Genomic DNA, 17,738 nt, shown 5'->3' on the forward strand with positions numbered 1-17,738 from the left:
CTCTCCAAGCTCCCCGCCAACTCACCCCCTCTCATCTCACCTCCCCACTCTTCCTGCCCCTCTCAGTTTCCCTCTCATCTCAAAATCAACCAATCCTGCTCCATTCCACCCACAACTTCTCAGCCGAAGCCCACTCAAAACCTTCAACCCTCTCCCTCATTGTGTGTCCCTCAAACATCTGAGACCTCCGCTCCATCTGTCAGATCTCCCAATCCAAGCTGCAAATTACAGCCCAGACATGAAATGTTCAACAGAATCCTTTCTCCCACTGTCCATGCCGATACGAGTGGTAAACAAACTACTTTTTGCATGCGGATAATTAAAATGTGCTATTAAACACGGAACATTTTGGAATTTGTGAATCACAACATAAAAAAATGGAAAGCCTCATGAAAAGCAAATCCAACTGAGGGTAATCTCAGTTCTTCCATAAAGCTCAGAACAAATGTGTCGGCCCTCAGGAGAGCCAGAAAACAACATTGTTCAAATCTCAAGTCTGAACTCTCAAACATCTCTCCCTCCTCCAAATCCTGGTGGCATCCACTAAGAGTTTCTGATGTATGTGCTCCCTCCATCCCGACCCTAACATCAAATGGCTGCTCAGCTGACATTGCACGTGAAAAGGCTGAATGTTTAAACTCCGTGTTTGCTTCTAAATCTTGTGCCCCAAACCCATCACTTACTGCACCCACTTCACCCAGTTGTTTCTGGACTCGGTGTCCTTTTCTCTTGACAAGGTGGAGAGCTTGCCATCAAACCTCGACTCAGATTCTGCAAAAGGTCCAGATGGCATCAGCCCACATATCCTCAAAACCTGCTCTGCTGCTCTTACTCAACCTCTCTCGGTTTTATTCACCCTCTCATTTGCTCAAGTTCATCTGCCATCTGCTTGCAAATCGGTTACCGCTCTGCATGAAAAAGGTGATGGAATCCATCAGCAAGGTTATGGAATCAATCATCGCTTCAGACATTAAATCCTTCCTCTTCTCCAATCATCAATTTGGTTTCAGACCAGGTCACTCCACCCTGCATACACTGCTTCTGCTCTCTCAAAAATGGATGGAGATCCTCAATGCTTAACATGAAATCAGAGGCATATCCCGAGACATGTGGCACGCTTTCAATACGGTCCGGCAACCTGCTCTGCTCACCAAGCTCTCTTCCTGTGGTATTGAAGGCAATCTCCACTCATGGCTCAGAGACTGACTTCCTGTCGCAGCCAACGTGTGGCCCGAAATGGAGTTCTCTCAACTCCTCTTTATGTCCAGGCTGGAGTTGCTCAAGGCAGCGATCTGTGACCTGTTCTATTTCTGGTTTTCATCAATGATCTGTCTGACTCGATCGAAATCCTCTTTATCTCTCTGCTGATGACGCCACCCTCGGCCATACCATCTGTCATCCCTCAGATCGGCAAGCAGCAGTCTCTGCAGATCTGGATAAAACACAAACTGGTCAAACACGTGGAACATGTCTTTCAATCGTGACAAATCTCTCAATCACTCTGTCTCTCCGTAAGGACCGTCTGAACCCACCCCACCAATCCACATTCTCAACAATCCTCTTGAAGAAACCTTTTCATTCAAGCTTCTGTGTCTCGCCAACTGCCACGATCTTTTCTGGGAAATCAACATTGCCAAATTGGCCTCCAAAGCCAGTTGCTGACGAGGTACTTCCGTTGTGCAAAGCCCTTCGCAGACCCACATGAGCTCCTGACCACATGCAAAGCTTTCGTCCTCAACATGATGGAGTATTGTTCTCCCCTATGGGCCGGTGCTCCGGCCTCTCACCTTTCTCGGATTCACGCTGTGGAAGCCAAGGCATTGAGAATCATTGGTCTCTCCCGCAGTGAGGCCGAGTCGTTGAGCCTCTCACTCACTCTCGCACCGCAGGCAGGTCGGTGGTTTTTCTGTCTTCCACTGTCTCCTCTCTGGGCTCAACCCCCTTGTGTGTTTGCGATATGCCCCCCCCGGCAATATATTTATGCAGAGTGCTCAAGGTGTCCGTCAACAACCCCCTTCTGGAAAAAACTACCAAAATCACCAATCACTGCTCATCTTCCCTCTTTCATTTCACTTTTTTCTGCCTTTGCAACAAACTCCTACACTGTCTTCAATCCCACTCCTCCCCCCAGCTCTTCAAAACAGCTGTTCACCATTACTTCCAATTTTACCCATCCAAAACCATGATCTTTTCCACGCTGTTAATCCAACCTTAACCCACCTCCCTCAATCCAATTCCCAGCTTTCCTTCCCCAAAGTTCCCTGTCGTGTGAGGTTCTGAACGTCCCTGTGGTGTCCATCTTGTTTACCCCACATTCTCCACCCCATCCCTCTCCCTTCCAGAGCTCTCCAAAAGTCTCTCTTCCCCACCGTTTTGTCCTTCCCTCTCCCCCACCCCCCCCCCGTCTCCTGCCCACCTTGTGCGTTGTGTTTTCGCTCTCAAACGAGCCTCGACAATGAAAACAAACAAAAAAAAACATTAAATGGGCACCGAGAATCTAAACGTTTTCAATACAAAATTGTTCAAAAAGAGATTCCTCAAGTTTGAAGAAAAAAAAAAAACACATTCATGGTTGTACATCAAGGTATTTCTTGACATGCTCAAGTGTTTCAAATAGTAACATACCAGACTCAGGTGTTAATCCATCATCCTGATCGTGGAGGTTGCAGACATCACTTAAACTGTTTTCCCGGAAACCAGGAATATTTTCCAGCTGCACATTTTGGAATCCAATAAACTTTTTGCAGAAACTGGAAAGTTCTCGAACAACATTCTCCAAGTTGATGAAGAGACTTCCCAACAGAGAAGAGCCTGCAAGCTGGACAACCTGCGGCTTGAAAAAAGATTCCACAAATTTACAGAAGTCGGCATACATTGCAAACTTAAACTTCTCTTTGGCGAGAGAGAGGAGCTCTGTTCGCAATGCATCAGAGTCTGTACAAACTCGAAGAACCTTCCGATTCTCAATTCCAAGTATATTGATCACTGCTTGAGCTGTTTCTGCTCTCACACCTTGTGATTGGAGCCATTCCAAGAAGTTGTCCATTTCACCGATGACCTGCCAGGGACACAATACATATGTAAACAAAGGACAAAAAAACTCTGTATTTGTTCCAATCAATGCAGGGTTTTGCAGTCAGTTTGATCACCCCATGTGGGTTAGGGAGACACACTTGAGGGAGACTTGAGGGAGACACACTTGCACCCGAGTTGTCCAGCTTGGGTTTGAATCCCGACATGGCAACAAACTGTGTCCGTGGTGTTTCACAGATAGGGAAAGGGATCAATGTGTGTGCCGTCCTTCGGATGAACGTTCAACTGGGCATCCCCTCTCACAGCATGAGTGGGTGGACATTAAAGATCCCATGGAATCTTTCTCTAAGAGTAGGCGAGCTATCACTGGCACGCTGGGCAAATTCCAATTTTTTTCTTGAATATACAGGGGGCACTACATCAGTGGCACAGCCACAATCACAGTAATGATGCAACCAGCAGGAAAAACAAACAAAACTAGAGGGGGAGCACTCGGGAGAGTGCAAAACCTCCGCCGCCAATACTTCTGGGTCACTCAAGTGAACCTTATATCTTAGGGCCCTGTCACACCTTGAGGTTTTAGGCAGCAATGGCAATGTATAAAAATGTATGTAAAATGCTGGCGTGCGCTGAAATTTTGATGTTTTTTTTTTTAAGTTTTTGGCGTATTCATAACGTGTTGATCGTTTGCATAACATATTAGTCACGGGCACAGAACGTTTCGTTGTGTTATACATAACTTTTACTCACGAATGTTTACCTTGTGGTAAGCCTATGTAACGTTCAAAACCTATGACAAACAAGAGTTTAACTTACCCTTTGCGTGCCATACGTATCGCCGGCGAACTCGTGGCGAAGCCAGTTCAGAACTTGCCAGACGCCGATTGAAATCAAAACTGCCTGAGAATTTGAAGTGTCAACATCGCAGTCACACCTTGACGATTTTGCCAGCGTATGCCATTCTATGAAAAATGTGTTTACAACGCTAGGCATACGTCAGATACGCTACAGGTAAGTTGTGTATACGTTTAGAGTATGCTGGAAATCATTGAAGTACGCTGGCATATTACCTTGTCCGTTTGGTACGTCGTGAAATTTCAAGCATGCTGAAAATTTTTAGACGTACTCGACGTAAGGCAAACACGTTTCGCATGCGTTGGCTTCTGTTCCTAGCACGTTCCGCGATCGTTCAAACACGGCGAACACACGTTACTTGTAGGTTACTCATTAGTCGAAACACGTCAAGGTAATGGCCAACATACTTGAAACCAAATTTCTAATCGATGAGTAACGTGCTTTGAACAAATGAGTAGCGTCAGCTGAGCCTATGTTTAACATGCTTGGAAACTATGAGTAACGTGCATTGAAACTATGTATAACTGGCCTTGAATCAATGACTGGCGTGCTATGAACGTAAGAGTAACGTGCGTTTTCCCTATGAGTAGCATGTTTTGAACCGAAGTAAAACGTGCTTCTAACCTTTGAGTGACATGCTATGAACCTCTTTGTAACGTATGTCAAACGCACATTGTCGTATGTAGACGAATTAAATTGACGTCTTCCGGACAACCATAGAACTTACTGAAAGTGTTTCTCAATTACTTCTCCCGTGTACTGGCGTATTGGCAGCGTTTCGGGAAATTGGTATATACTAGTACGTGCCCGTAAAAAAAATTTAATAATAATAAATAAATAAATAAATAAACCACACAGGCCGTTTCTTCGCTCTCACATGCCCGTACGTGTGTTACCCGGAAGTTCGATATTATTCGCAGTTACGATTGTTCGCAATTTATTTTTAATACCCAATTATTCAATTAGCGCCAACGTATTTTTCCTTTTCGCAATGTCGTGGCAAGGAAAAACAAAAAGAGAAGAGAGAGAAAAAATTTACTTCCTGGTTCGGAGCATTCCAGCACTCTGATGTTCCCAAAATTTATACACCGTCTAATATGAAAACGATCATAACTTGGGCCATTGTGTTTATCTATAAATGCACATAAGAAATCGAGAAATTATTAGAATACACAAAGTCAACACTCTCCGGAAGCCTGTACGTTGTAACCCGTAATGGGGAAGGTGGCTGTGCTTCCCTTCCCCATCGGCCACGCCCACGCAATAACGTGTCTTGTCATTGGTTTGGTAAATAAATGGCCATAACTGAGGAAGCACTTGTCCGATTAATATCAAACATTGAAAAGGCACATCCTCAGGTCCCCAACAATATACCTGGCAAGTTTCAATTAGATCGGACCAGAGGTTGTCGAGAAACAGCGGTCTCACACACACACACACACACACACACACACACACACACACACACACACACACACACACACACACACACACACACACACACACACACACACACACACACACACACACACACACACACACACACACACACACACACACACACACACACACACACACACACACACACACACACACACTGCTGGAATTATAGATCGATAAATGGGCTTCACAATAAAAACCCATCATTGTTTCAGACTCCATGGTGAGTAGATGTGAACGCCGGTAGTATCAATACTATTACTAGTAGTAGGTGTGCGTGACAGTAATAATAGTTGTTGTAGTGGTCGTAGCATTGGTCGTAGCTGAATGTCTATGTCAGTAGTAGTATGTGAGCGTGATGTGGAGGCTGTGGGGGATGATGGATCCTCGTTGCGTCAACGAATAGGAGAATACTTTGCACCATTGTTCGATGTTCTGAAAGGGCTAATTTTTTTTCCTCATTCCAAAGATGAAATATTTCTTTGTTTTACGATTGAAATTATTAAAAAAAAGACTTTGACAAATGCATAATGTACTCGTAATAAACACAGAACGCTTCGATAACTTATAGATTAGTTATACCAACGATTGCTTATCGTGTTTTAGGCGTCCACAGCCTATGCCCAACGATAGTCGAACACATGCATAACGTGGGAGCGCATCGTTTACGATTACGTGACGTTTGCTATCCATTGACTGCAACTAAACTATTTCAATAAACGGCTGTCACTCGCCTATTGTTTTTTGACGCTGGTGCAAGGCAATTCAAATCGTTTCCATTTCACGAGTTCACTTGCTGTCACTCGCCTATTGTTTTTGGACGCTGGCGCTCGGCAATTGAAATCGTTTCCATTGAACGAGTTAAATCGCTTCCACTGGACTATTGAAATGATTTCATAATAATGCTTGGTTATCCTTGGACCCACTCTGGCTTGCAGCTCGTCGAACATCGCTGGAGGCATTCGCAGGAAGTTCATGAAGGATGCATGGTCCTCGTTCCGGAGTTCCATCATGAGCTGGTCATATATGCCGTAATGGCGTTGCCTCCCGATCCATGGTCTGACCCAGTTCCTTCTCCTCCGTTCACGTCATCTTCTCCCGGCTCAATTGGCACGCAACTGGTGCAGTGTCAACTCGATGAGGTCATGTTGATGTTCGAGGACAGGTAGGTATTGTCGTCTCAGCCTTGCCGTATCCTCCACCTCTCGGAATGACATCAACATGTACTCACCACAAAGTCTAAAAAAAAAAAAGACGGGTTCCTCCTGTGAAGGCCCTTTTTAAATACCAATTCCCCAAATCGCTGCGAATACGTCATTCTTCGTCAGCTGTTTGTTAGAAACGCGTTCAGTAAGTTCTGTGGTCGTCCTGAAGACATCAAATACGTCTACATACGTATTTGTTCGTAGGACATGCTCTACAACTAATTCCCAAGCACGTGACTCGTAGATTATAAATAAGTCACAGGTTCCCTAAACATTACTTTGATGTGTTTCGATGTATGAGAAACTTTCTCGTTGCACGTTGCGAGCTGTGAACGTTCGTGTAGCGTGCTTATAAAACGTTACCTAGAGTTTATGAATAAGTTTCGGGTACGCAAATGTTACCTCAACGTGTTTCCACATATGAGTAACATATAAATAACGTGTGTCAACGATCGCATAACGTGCCTAAACCTTATGGCCAGCGTCGCGGAACGTGTGAGCCAAACACAGAGTGCGTTCTAAAATTTTAAGCATACGAAAAGTTGAGAAAAACCACAAAGTTCAACGATTAGAGCCAGTGTACTATGAATCATGGCAGTGTTTTTCAGCATGCTCTTAACGTGTACAAAACCTACCCATAACGTATTCGACGTGTGCCAGCGTATTAGGCAAATTTTTCAGAAATCGGCACAGGTTGGCTGAACCGTCAAGGTGTGACAGCCCCTTTATTCATTAAATATGACGTCAACAGTGCTGACAGAGTGAGAGTTCTTTTCACCAACATTTTTTTTTGGGGGGGGGGGGGGGTTGGAAATCATTTACAACATGTAAAAATGAAAAAAAAATCGAAATTTTGTTGAAAAAAAAATTGCAAAATTTTTTTTTCCTCGAACAATTTTTTTTTGGGGGGGGGGGTTGGAAATCACTTAAAACATGTAGATATGCAAAATAAAAATTTCCCCTTTTTTGGGGGGGGGGGGTTGGAAATCACTTAAAACATGTAAAAATGCAAAAAATAATTTTTTTCTCAAACAATTCTTTTTGGGGGGGGGTTGGAAATCACTTAAAATATGTCGAAATGCAAAAAAAAAATTTTCTCCTCGAACAATTTTTTTTGGGGGGGTTGGAAATCACTGAAAACATGTAGAAAAGCAAAAAAAAAAATTCTCCAACAATTTTTTTTGGGGGGGGGGGTTGGAAATCACTTAAAACGTAGAAATACAAAAAATATTTTTTTTTTCTCTCAATTTTTTTTTTGGGGGGGAGGGGGACCAAGTCCAAAATTTAATGGCATGATCCTTGGACCATACCTAACCCCCCAGCCAAGTTTCGTCGAAATCCGTCGAAGGGTTTTTCCGTAATACTGTTCAAAAACAAACAAACAAACAGAAAGGGGTGAAAACAGTTACCTCCATCCATCTTCGAAGATGGCGGAGGTTAATGAAAGAACCAAAAATGAAAGTGCCACCCGACCACTCCCACCCTAATTATTGTTTCATCAAGAAGCATAAAACCAATGTCCATGGACAAAAACGGAATTGCATCAACAGTAACACCATGACTACACAAAACAAGGACAAAACAAGCAGAAAATCCATGGAAGGGAAGAACCTGTTATTGCTTTTCTTCTTTCTCATTTCCCTTTCATGGACAACCAGCAGGATTAAATCAAAAACCTGCCACAAGGGCAGAAGAGCTCTTTGTGAGCAAAGAGCCATCCATATCCAGTGCCAACTGCATCAAGGAACATCCTCCTGCAGTTGCTTACCTTTCCAAGGAGGTTGGTAGCAGTATTTGTACTCCAGCCACCACTAAACAAACTGTCGTGTGCGTTGTGGTGGTGCTGAAGTGTCGCTCACCAGACGAGTCTCCTCAAGGTTAATCTGAGGCATCCCTTTGGTTGGGTGTCTGGAATATCCTATCCTTACGTGATGGGGATGGGCAAGACATTTGCCAGGGGGGAAGGCAGACGGAGGCCGCTGAAGTACAAGTTGAAAGTGGACGCAACAATGCACTATGGCACATGCTTCCAATGAATGAATTGATGAATTTCACTTCATACAGTGTGAGCTTTGCTGCTTCAAATCTGCGACTGTCCCCACCCAGGGGTGGCCTGAGATGAAATGATGCCCCACACAAGAATTGTCTTCGGAGCCCCCTCTCCATTTGTCCAAGATGTGAACACCTCATGAGGTGGCATGGGGTGGTGAGAGCAGGCAGTGGTGAGGGCAGGCAGTGGTGAGGCGACGGTGAGGGCAGGCAGTGGTGAGGCGACGGTGACGGCAGGCAGTGGTGAGGCGACGGTGACGGCAGGCAGTGGTGAGGCGACGGTGACGGCAGGCAGTGGTGAGGCGACGGTGAGGGCAGGCAGTGGCGAGGCGTCCGTGAGGGCAGGCAGTGGCGAGGCGAACGTGAGGGCACGCAGTGGTGAGCGACCAGTGAGGGCACGCAGTGGTGAGCGACCAGTGAGGGCACGCAGTGGTGAGGCGACAGTGAGGGCACGCAGTGGTGAGGCGACAGTGAGGGCAGGCAGTGGTGAGGCGACAGTGAGGGCAGGCATTGGTGAGGCGACAGTGAGGGCAGGCATTGGTGAGGCGACAGCGAGGGCAGGCAGTGGTGAGGCGACAGCGAGGGCAGGCAGTGGTGAGGGGACAGGGAGGGCAGGCAGTGGTGAGGCGACAGCGAGGGCAGGCAGTGGTGACGCGACGGTGAGGGCAGGCGGTCGTGAGGCGACGGTGAGGGCAGGCGGTGGTGAGGTGACGGTGAGGGCACGCTGTGGTGAGGTGACGGTGAGGGCACGCGGTGGTGAGGTGACGGTGAAGGCAAGCGGTCGTGAGGTGACGGTGAAGGGCAAGGCGGTGGTGAGTCGGTTGCGAGTGAGGACAGGCAGTGGTGAGTCGGTTGCGAGGACACGCAGTGGTGAGTAGGTTGCGAGGACAGGCAGTGGTGAGTCGGTTGCGAGGACAGGCAGTGGTGAGTCGGTTGCGAGGACAGGCAGTGGTGAGTCGGTTGCGAGGACAGGCAGTGGTGAGTCGGTTGCGAGGACAGGCAGTGGTGAGTCGGTTGCGAGGACAGGCAGTGGTGAGTCGGTTGCGAGGACAGGCAGTGGTGAGTCGGTTGTGAGGACAGGCAGTGGTGAGTCGGTTGTGAGGACAGGCAGTGGTGAGTCGGTTGTGAGGACAGGCAGTGGTGAGTCGGTTGCGAGGACAGGCAGTGGTGAGTCGGTTGTGAGGACAGGCAGTGGTGAGTCGGTTGTGAGGACAGGCAGTGGTGAGTCGGTTGTGAGGACAGGCAGTGGTGAGTCGGTTGTGAGGACAGGCAGTGGTGAGTCGGTTGTGAGGACAGGCAGTGGTGAGTCGGTTGCGAGGACAGGCAGTGGTGAGTCGGTTGCGAGGACAGGCAGTGGTGAGTCGGTTGCGAGGACAGGCAGTGGTGAGTCGGTTGCGAGGACAGGCAGTGGTGAGTCGGTTGTGAGGACAGGCAGTGGTGAGTCGGTTGTGAGGACAGGCAGTGGTTAGTCGGTTGTGAGGACAGGCAGTGGTGAGTCGGTTGTGAGGGCAGGCAGTGGTGAGTCGGTTGCGAGGGCAGGCAGTGGTGAGTCGGATGCGAGGACAGGCAGTGGTGAGTCGGTTGTGAGGACAGGCAGTGGTGAGTCGGTTGCGAGGACAGGCAGTGGTGAGTCGGTTGTGAGGACAGGCAGTGGTGAGTCGGTTGTGAGGACAGGCAGTGGTGAGTCGGTTGTGAGGACAGGCAGTGGTGAGTCGGTTGTGAGGACAGGCAGTGGTGAGTCGGTTGTGAGGACAGGCAGTGGTGAGTCGGTTGTGAGGACAGGCAGTGGTGAGTCGGTTGTGAGGACAGGCAGTGGTGAGTCGGTTGTGAGGACAGGCAGTGGTGAGTCGGTTGTGAGGACAGGCAGTGGTGAGTCGGTTGTGAGGACAGGCAGTGGTGAGTCGGTTGTGAGGACAGGCAGTGGTGAGTCGGTTGTGAGGACAGGCAGTGGTGAGTCGGTTGTGAGGACAGGCAGTGGTGAGTCGGTTGTGAGGACAGGCAGTGGTGAGTCGGTGTGACAGGCAGTGGTGAGTCGGTTGTGAGGACAGGCAGTGGTGAGTCGGTTGTGAGGACAGGCAGTGGTGAGTCGGTTGTGACGACAGGCAGTGGTGAGTCGGTTGTGACGACAGGCAGTGGTGAGTCGGTTGTGACGACAGGCAGTGGTGAGTCGGTGGCAGTGTTGGCCACCGATTACGAAAAAGTTAACTTCGATAATGATAATCCCAATTTTTAAGTCCGACAAAGATAATGCGGTAATTATAATACAAAGTTATTGGAAGATAACGAGAACTACTTTTTAACAGTAAATAAAAAAACAAGGAAAAAGCTTCAAAACCCATAGAAAAGGCTTATTTATGCTAAACCAAAGAATAAAATAAACATTATGCATCTTTTTTCCGCGTCACGTTGCGAACGTTGGCTCCAAGAGAGCTTCGCGTTGTTCTTCTTCACACTGGTACGTGAGCCAGCGGCCGTCCACCCAGCGAAGAGGTCGTCATGCATGCTGCTGTCGTCGGAGCTGGTGGTGTTGTCGCCGTTCCGGTCCCTCACGACCCTCAGTGCTCTCTCGACCTCGTCCTCCATGGTGGCCTTGAGAGAGACCGTTAGGTTTCTGTCGAACCTGTGCAGCCAGTGGAGCCGGAACTTTGTATGGCAGGCAGCTGTTTGCTGGCCGTCCCGGTCGTTCAGGTAGTGGTTGAACCAGGTGGCGATGGCTGCTTCCAGAATGTCGACCAGTGGCTTGCAAGATGGCGAAGCTGTTCCTCATGTTCCTGAGCTTCGTTTTATCAGACTAACATTATCGGACAAAAGAGAGTTATCGGAAGTTAACTGGTGAAATAACGATAAATGGAAGTTAACTTCCGATAAAAAAGTTAGCTTCGATAATTAACTGTTATCGGATTATCGCTTTTGTGTCCAACACTCGTCGGTCGGGAGGGCAGGCAGTGTTGAGGGCGGGCAGCGGGGAGTCCGTGGTGAGGGAGGGCAGCGGGGAGCGGTGAAGCGGGGAGTCCGTGGTGAGGGAGTCCGTGGTGCGGGGAGTCCGTGGTGAGGGAGGGCAGCGGGGAGTCCGTGGTGAGGGAGGGCAGCGGGGAGTCCGTGGTGAGGGAGGGCAGCGGGGAGTCCGTGGTGAGGGAGGGCAGCGGGGAGTCCGTGGTGAGGGAGGGCAGCGGGGAGTCCGTGGTGAGGGAGGGCAGCGGGGAGTCCGTGGTGAGGGAGGGCAGCGGGGAGTCCGTGGTGAGGGAGGGCAGCGGGGAGTCCGTGGTGAGGGAGGGCAGCGGGGAGTCCGTGGTGAGGGAGGGCAGCGGGGAGTCCGTGGTGAGGGAGGGCAGCGGGGAGTCCGTGGTGAGGGAGGGCAGCGGGGAGTCCGTGGTGAGGGAGGGCAGCGGGGAGTCCGTGGTGAGGGAGGGCAGCGGGAGTCCGTGGTGAGGGAGGGCAGCGGGGAGTCCGTGGTGAGGGAGGGCAGCGGGGGAGTCCGTGGTGAGGGAGGGCAGCGGGGAGTCCGTGGTGAGGGAGGGCAGCGGGGAGTCCGTGGTGAGGGAGGGCAGCGGGGAGTCCGTGGTGAGGGAGGGCAGCGGGGAGTCCGTGGTGAGGGGAAGGGCAGCGGGGAGTCCGTGGTGAGGGAGGGCAGCGGGAGTCCGTGGTGAGGGAGGGCAGCGGGGAGTCCGTGGTGAGGGAAGGCAGCGGGGAGTCCGTGGTGAGGGAGGGCAGCGGGGAGTCCGTGGTGAGGGAAGGCAGCGGGGAGTCCGTGGTGAGGGAAGGCAGCGGGGAGTCCGTGGTGAGGGAAGGCAGCGGGGAGTCCGTGGTGAGGGAAGGCAGCGGGGAGTCCGTGGTGAGGGAGGGCAGCGGGGAGTCCGTGGTGAGGGAGGGCAGCGGGGAGTCCGTGGTGAGGGAAGGCAGCGGGGAGTCCGTGGTGAGGGAAGGCAGCGGGGAGTCCGTGGTGAGGGAAGGCAGCGGGGAGTCCGTGGTGAGGGAGGGCAGCGGGGAGTCCGTGGTGAGGGAAGGCAGCGGGGAGTCCGTGGTGAGGGAAGGCAGCGGGGAGTCCGTGGTGAGGGAAGGCAGCGGGGAGTCCGTGGTGAGGGAAGGCAGCGGGGAGTCCGTGGTGAGGGAAGGCAGCGGGGAGTCCGTGGTGAGGAAGGAGGAGTCCGTGGTGAGAAGCGGGGAGTCCGTGGTGAGGTCCGCGGGGAGTCCGTGGTGAGGGAAGGCAGTGGGAGTCCGTGGTGAGGGAGCAGCGGGAGTCCGTGGTGAGGGAAGGCAGCGGGGAGTCCGTGGTGAGGGAAGGGCAGCGGGGAGTCCGTGGTGAGGGAGGGCAGCGGGGAGTCCGTGGTGAGGGGAAGGCAGCGGGGAGTCCGTGGTGAGGGAAGGGCAGCGGGGAGTCCGTGGTGAGGGAAGGGCAGCGGGGAGTCCGTGGTGAGGGAAGGGCAGCGGGGAGTCCGTGGTGAGGGAAGGCAGCGGGGAGTCCGTGGTGAGGGAAGGCAGCGGGGAGTCCGTGGTGAGGGAAGGCAGCGGGGAGTCCGTGGTGAGGGAAGGCAGCGGGAGTCCGTGGTGAGGGAAGGCAGCGGGGAGTCCGTGGTGAGGGGAGGGCAGCGGGGAGTCCGTGGTGAGGGAAGGCAGCGGGGAGTCCGTGGTGAGGGGAAGGCAGCGGGGAGTCCGTGGTGAGGGGAAGGCAGCGGGGAGTCCGTGGTGAGGGAAGGCAGCGGGGAGTCCGTGGTGAGGGAGGCAGGGCGGGGAGTCCGTGGTGAGGGGAAGGCAGCGGGGAGTCCGTGGTGAGGGAAGGGCAGCGGGGAGTCCGTGGTGAGGGAGGGCAGCGGGAGTCCGTGGTGAGGGGAAGGCAGCGGGAGTCCGTGGTGAGGGAAGGCAGCGGGGAGTCCGTGGTGAGGGAAGGCAGCGGGGAGTCCGTGGTGAGGGAGGGCAGCGGGGAGTGCGTGGTGAGGGGAGGCAGCGGGGGGTCCGTGGTGAGGGAAGGGCAGCGGGGAGTCCGTGGTGAGGGGAGGGCAGCGGGGAGTCCGTGGTGAGGGAAGGCAGCGGGGAGTCCGTGGTGAGGGAAGGCAGCGGGGAGTCCGTGGTGAGGGAAGGCAGCGGGGAGTCCGTGGTGAGGGAAGGCAGCGGGGAGTCCGTGGTGAGGGGAAGGCAGCGGGGAGTCCGTGGTGAGGGAAGGCAGCGGGGGGGAGTCCGTGGTGAGGGAAGGCAGCGGGGAGTCCGTGGTGAGGGAAGGCAGCGGGGAGTCCGTGGTGAGGGAAGGCAGCGGGAGTCCCGTGGTGAGGGAAGGCAGCGGGGAGTCCGTGGTGCAGCGGGAGTCCGTGGTGAGGTGGGCAGCGGAGTCCGTGGTGAGGGAGTCCGTGGTGAGGAAGGCAGCGGGGAGTCCGTGGGAGGAAGGCAGCGGGGAGTCCGTGGTGAGGGGAAGGCAGCGGGGAGTCCGTGGTGGGGAGTCCGTGGTGAGTGAGGCAGCGGGGAGTCCGTGGTGAGGGAAGGGGAGTCCGTGGTGAGGGAAGGGCAGCGGGGAGTCCGTGGTGAGTGGTGAGGGGGCAGCGGGGAGTCCGTGGTGAGGGAAGGCAGCGGGGAGTCCGTGGTGAGGCAGCGGAAGGCAGTCCGTGGTGAGGGAAGGCAGCGGGAGTCCGTGGTGAGGGGGCAGCGGGAGTCCGTGGTAGCAGCGGGGAGTCCGTGGTGAGGGAAGGCAGCGGGGAGTCCGTGGTGAGTCCGTGGTGAGGGAAGGCAGCGGGGAGTCCGTGGTGAGGGGAGGCAGCGGGAGTCCTGGTGAGGGAAGGCAGCGGGAGTCCGTGGTGAGGGAAGGCAGCGGGGAGTCCGTGGTGAGGGTGAGGAAGGCAGCGGGGAGTCCGTGGTGGGGGAGTCCGTGGTGAGGGAAGGCAGCGGGGAGTCCGTGGTGAGGGAAGGCAGCGGGGAGTCCGTGGTGAGGGAAGGCAGCGGGGAGTCCGTGGTAGCAGCGGGGAGTCCGTGGTGCAGCGGGGAGTCCGTGGTGAGGGAAGGCAGCGGGGAGTCCGTGGTGAGGGAAGGCAGCGGGGAGTCCGTGGTGAGGGGAAGGCAGCGGGGAGTCCGTGGTGAGGGAAGGCAGCGGGGAGTCCGTGGTGAGGGAAGGCAGCGGGGAGTCCGTGGTGAGGGAAGGCAGCGGGGAGTCCGTGGTGAAGGAAGGCAGGGCGGAGTCCGTGGTGAGGGAAGGCAGCGGGGAGTCCGTGGTGAGGGAAGGCAGCGGGGAGTCCGTGGTGAGGGAAGGCAGCGGGGAGTCCGTGGTGAGGGAAGGCAGCGGGGAGTCCGTGGTGAGGGAAGGCAGCGGGGAGTCCGTGGTGAGGGAAGGCAGCGGGAGTCCGTGGTGAGGGAAGGCAGCGGGGAGTCCGTGGTGAGGGAAGGCAGCGGGGAGTCCGTGGTGAGGGAAGGCAGCGGGGAGTCCGTGGTGAGGGAAGGCAGCGGGGAGTCCGTGGTGAGGGAAGGCAGCGGGGAGTCCGTGGTGAGGGGAAGGCAGCGGGGAGTCCGTGGTGAGGGAAGGCAGCGGGGAGTCCGTGGTGAGGGAAGGCAGCGGGGAGTCCGTGGTGAGGGAAGGCAGCGGGGAGTCCGTGGTGAGGGAAGGCAGCGGGGAGTCCGTGGTGAGGGAAGGCAGCGGGGAGTCCGTGGTGAGGGAAGGCAGCGGGGAGTCCGTGGTGAGGGAAGGCAGCGGGGAGTCCGTGGTGAGGGAAGGCAGCGGGGAGTCCGTGGTGAGGGAAGGCAGCGGGGAGTCCGTGGTGAGGGAAGGCAGCGGGGAGTCCGTGGTGAGGGAAGGCAGCGGGGAGTCCGTGGTGAGGGAAGGCAGCGGGGAGTCCGTGGTGAGGGAAGGCAGCGGGGAGTCCGTGGTGAGGGAAGGCAGCGGGGAGTCCGTGGTGAGGGAAGGCAGCGGGGAGTCCGTGGTGAGGGGAAGGCAGCGGGAGTCCGTGGTGAGGGAAGGCAGCGGGGAGTCCGTGGTGAGGGAAGGCAGCGGGGAGTCCGTGGTGAGGGAAGGCAGCGGGGAGTCCGTGGTGAGGGAAGGCAGCGGGGAGTCCGTGGTGAGGGAAGGCAGCGGGGAGTCCGTGGTGAGGGAAGGCAGCGGGGAGTCCGTGGTGAGGGAAGGCAGCGGGGAGTCCGTGGCGAGCGGAGGCAGCGGGGAGTCAGTGGTGAGGGAGGGCAGCGGGGAGTCCGTGGAGAGGGAAGGCAGCGGGAGTCCGTGGTGAGGGAAGGCAGCGGGAGTCCGTGGTGAGGGGAAGGCAGCGGGGAGTCCGTGGTGAGGGAAGGCAGCGGGGAGTCCGTGGTGAGGGAAGGCAGCGGGGAGTCCGTGGTGAGGGAAGGCAGCGGGGAGTCCGTGGTGAGGGAAGGCAGCGGGGAGTCCGTGGTGAGGGAAGGCAGCGGGGAGTCCGTGGTGAGGGAAGGCAGCGGGGAGTCCGTGGTGAGGGAAGGCAGCGGGGAGTCCGTGGTGGAGGGAAGGCAGCGGGGAGTCCGTGGTGAGGAAGGCAGCGGGGAGTCCGTGGTGTAGGGAAGGCGCAGCGGGGAGTCCGTGGTGAGGGAAGGCAGCGGGGAGTCCGTGGTGAGGGAAGGCAGCGGGGAGTCCGTGGTGAGGGAAGGCAGCGGGGAGTCCGTGGTGAGGGGAAGGCAGCGGGGAGTCCGTGGTGAGGGAAGGCAGCGGGGAGTCCGTGGTGAGGGAAGGCAGCGGGGAGTCCGTGGTGAGGGGAAGACGCAGCGGGGAGTCCGTGGTGAGGGAAGGCAGCGGGGAGTCCGTGGTGAGGGAAGGCAGCGGGGAGTCCGTGGTGAGGGAAGGCAGCGGGGAGTCCGTGGTGAGGGAAGGCAGCGGGGAGTCCGTGGTGAGGGGAAGGCAGCGGGGAGTCCGTGGGTGAGGGGAAGGCAGCGGGGAGTCCGTGGTGAGGGGAAGGCAGCGGGGAGTCCGTGGTGAGGGAAGGCAGCGGGGGAGTCCGTGGTGAGGGGAAGGCAGCGGGGAGTCCGTGGGTGAGGGAAGGCAGCGGGGGAGTCCGTGGTGAGGGAAGGCAGCGGGGAGTCCGTGGTGAGGGAAGGTGCAGCGGGAGTCCGTGGTGAGGGAAGGCAGCGGGGAGTCCGTGGTGAGGAGACGGCGGGGAGTCCGTGGTGAGGGAAGGCTAAAGCGGGGAGTCCGTGGTGAGGGAAGGCAGCGGGGAGTCCGTGGTGAGGGAAGGCAGCGGGGAGTCCGTGGTGAGGGGAAGGCAGCGGGGAGTCCGTGCGGGTGAGGGAAGGCAGCGGGGAGTCCGTGGTGAGGGAAGGCAGCGGGGAGTCCGTGGTGAGGGAAGGCAGCGGGGAGTCCGTGGTGAGGGGAAGGCAGCGGGGAGTCCGTGGTGAGAGAGCAGCGGGGAGTCCGTGGTGAGGGAAGGCAGCGGGGAGTCCAGTGGTGAGGGAAGGCAGCGGGGAGTCCGTGGTGAGGGGGAAGGCAGCGTGGAGTCCGTGGTGGAGGGAAGGCAGCGGGGAGTCCGTGGTGAGAGGGCAGCGGGGAGTCCGTGGGTGAGGGAAGGCAGCGGGGAGTCCGTGGTGAGGGAAGGCAGCGGGGAGTCCGTGGTGAGGGAAGGCAGCGCGGGGAGTCCGTGGTGAGGGAAGGCAGCGGGGAGTCCGTGGTGAGGGGAAGGCAGCGGGGGAGTCCGTGGTGAGGGAAGGCAGCGGGGAGTCCGTGGTGAGGGAAGGCAGCGGGGAGTCCGTGGTGAGGGAAGGCAGCGGGGAGTCCGTGGTGAGGGAAGGCAGCGGGGAGTCCGTGGTGAGGGGAAGGCAGCGGGGAGTCCGTGGTGAGGGAAGGCAGCGGGGGAGTCCGTGGTGAGGGAAGGACAGCGGGGAGTCCGTGGTGAGGGGAAGGCATGGCGGGGAGTCCGTGGTGAGGGGGAAGGCAGCGGGGAGTCCGTGGTGAGGGGAAGGCAGCGGGGGAGTCCGTGGTGAGGGAAGGCAGCGGGGAGTCCGTGGTGAGGGAAGGCAGCGGGGAGTCCGTGGTGAGGGGAAGGCAGCGGGGAGTCCGTGGTGAGGGGAAGGCTGGCGGGAGTCCGTGGTGAGGGGAAGGCAGCGGGGGAGTCCGTGGGTGAGGGAAGGCAGCGGGGGAGTCCGTGGTGAGGGAAGGCAGCGGGGAGTCCGTGTGGTGAGGGAAGCGAACGCGGGGAGTCCGTGGTGAGGGAAGGCAGCGGGGAGTCCGTGGTG

At 55.8% G+C, this 17,738-nt stretch overlaps 1 protein-coding gene and 1 pseudogene across 2 annotated transcripts in view; one reads left to right on the forward strand and one right to left on the reverse strand.

Moving 5' to 3' along the window:
* Positions 1–17,738, reverse strand: part of LOC147006589 (uncharacterized) — a 74,197-nt gene that overhangs the window by 25,918 nt on the left and 30,541 nt on the right. For both annotated transcript variants that reach the window (XM_085868470.1, XM_085868469.1), the window contains exon 2: positions 2,626–3,058. In XM_085868470.1, coding sequence (XP_085724596.1) covers positions 2,626–3,058 — 433 coding nt within the window. The remainder of the gene's footprint in view (positions 1–2,625; positions 3,059–17,738) is intronic.
* The window catches only part of LOC147006590 (uncharacterized), a 30,211-nt pseudogene continuing 20,433 nt past the window's right edge, over positions 7,961–17,738 (forward strand).

The sequence above is a fragment of the Eptatretus burgeri genome, unplaced genomic scaffold, assembly GCF_056783735.1.
Source record: "Eptatretus burgeri isolate ZD-2024b unplaced genomic scaffold, Ebu_testis_v1 Ebu_testis_scaffold_3162, whole genome shotgun sequence".
NCBI lineage: Eukaryota > Metazoa > Chordata > Myxini > Myxiniformes > Myxinidae > Eptatretus > Eptatretus burgeri.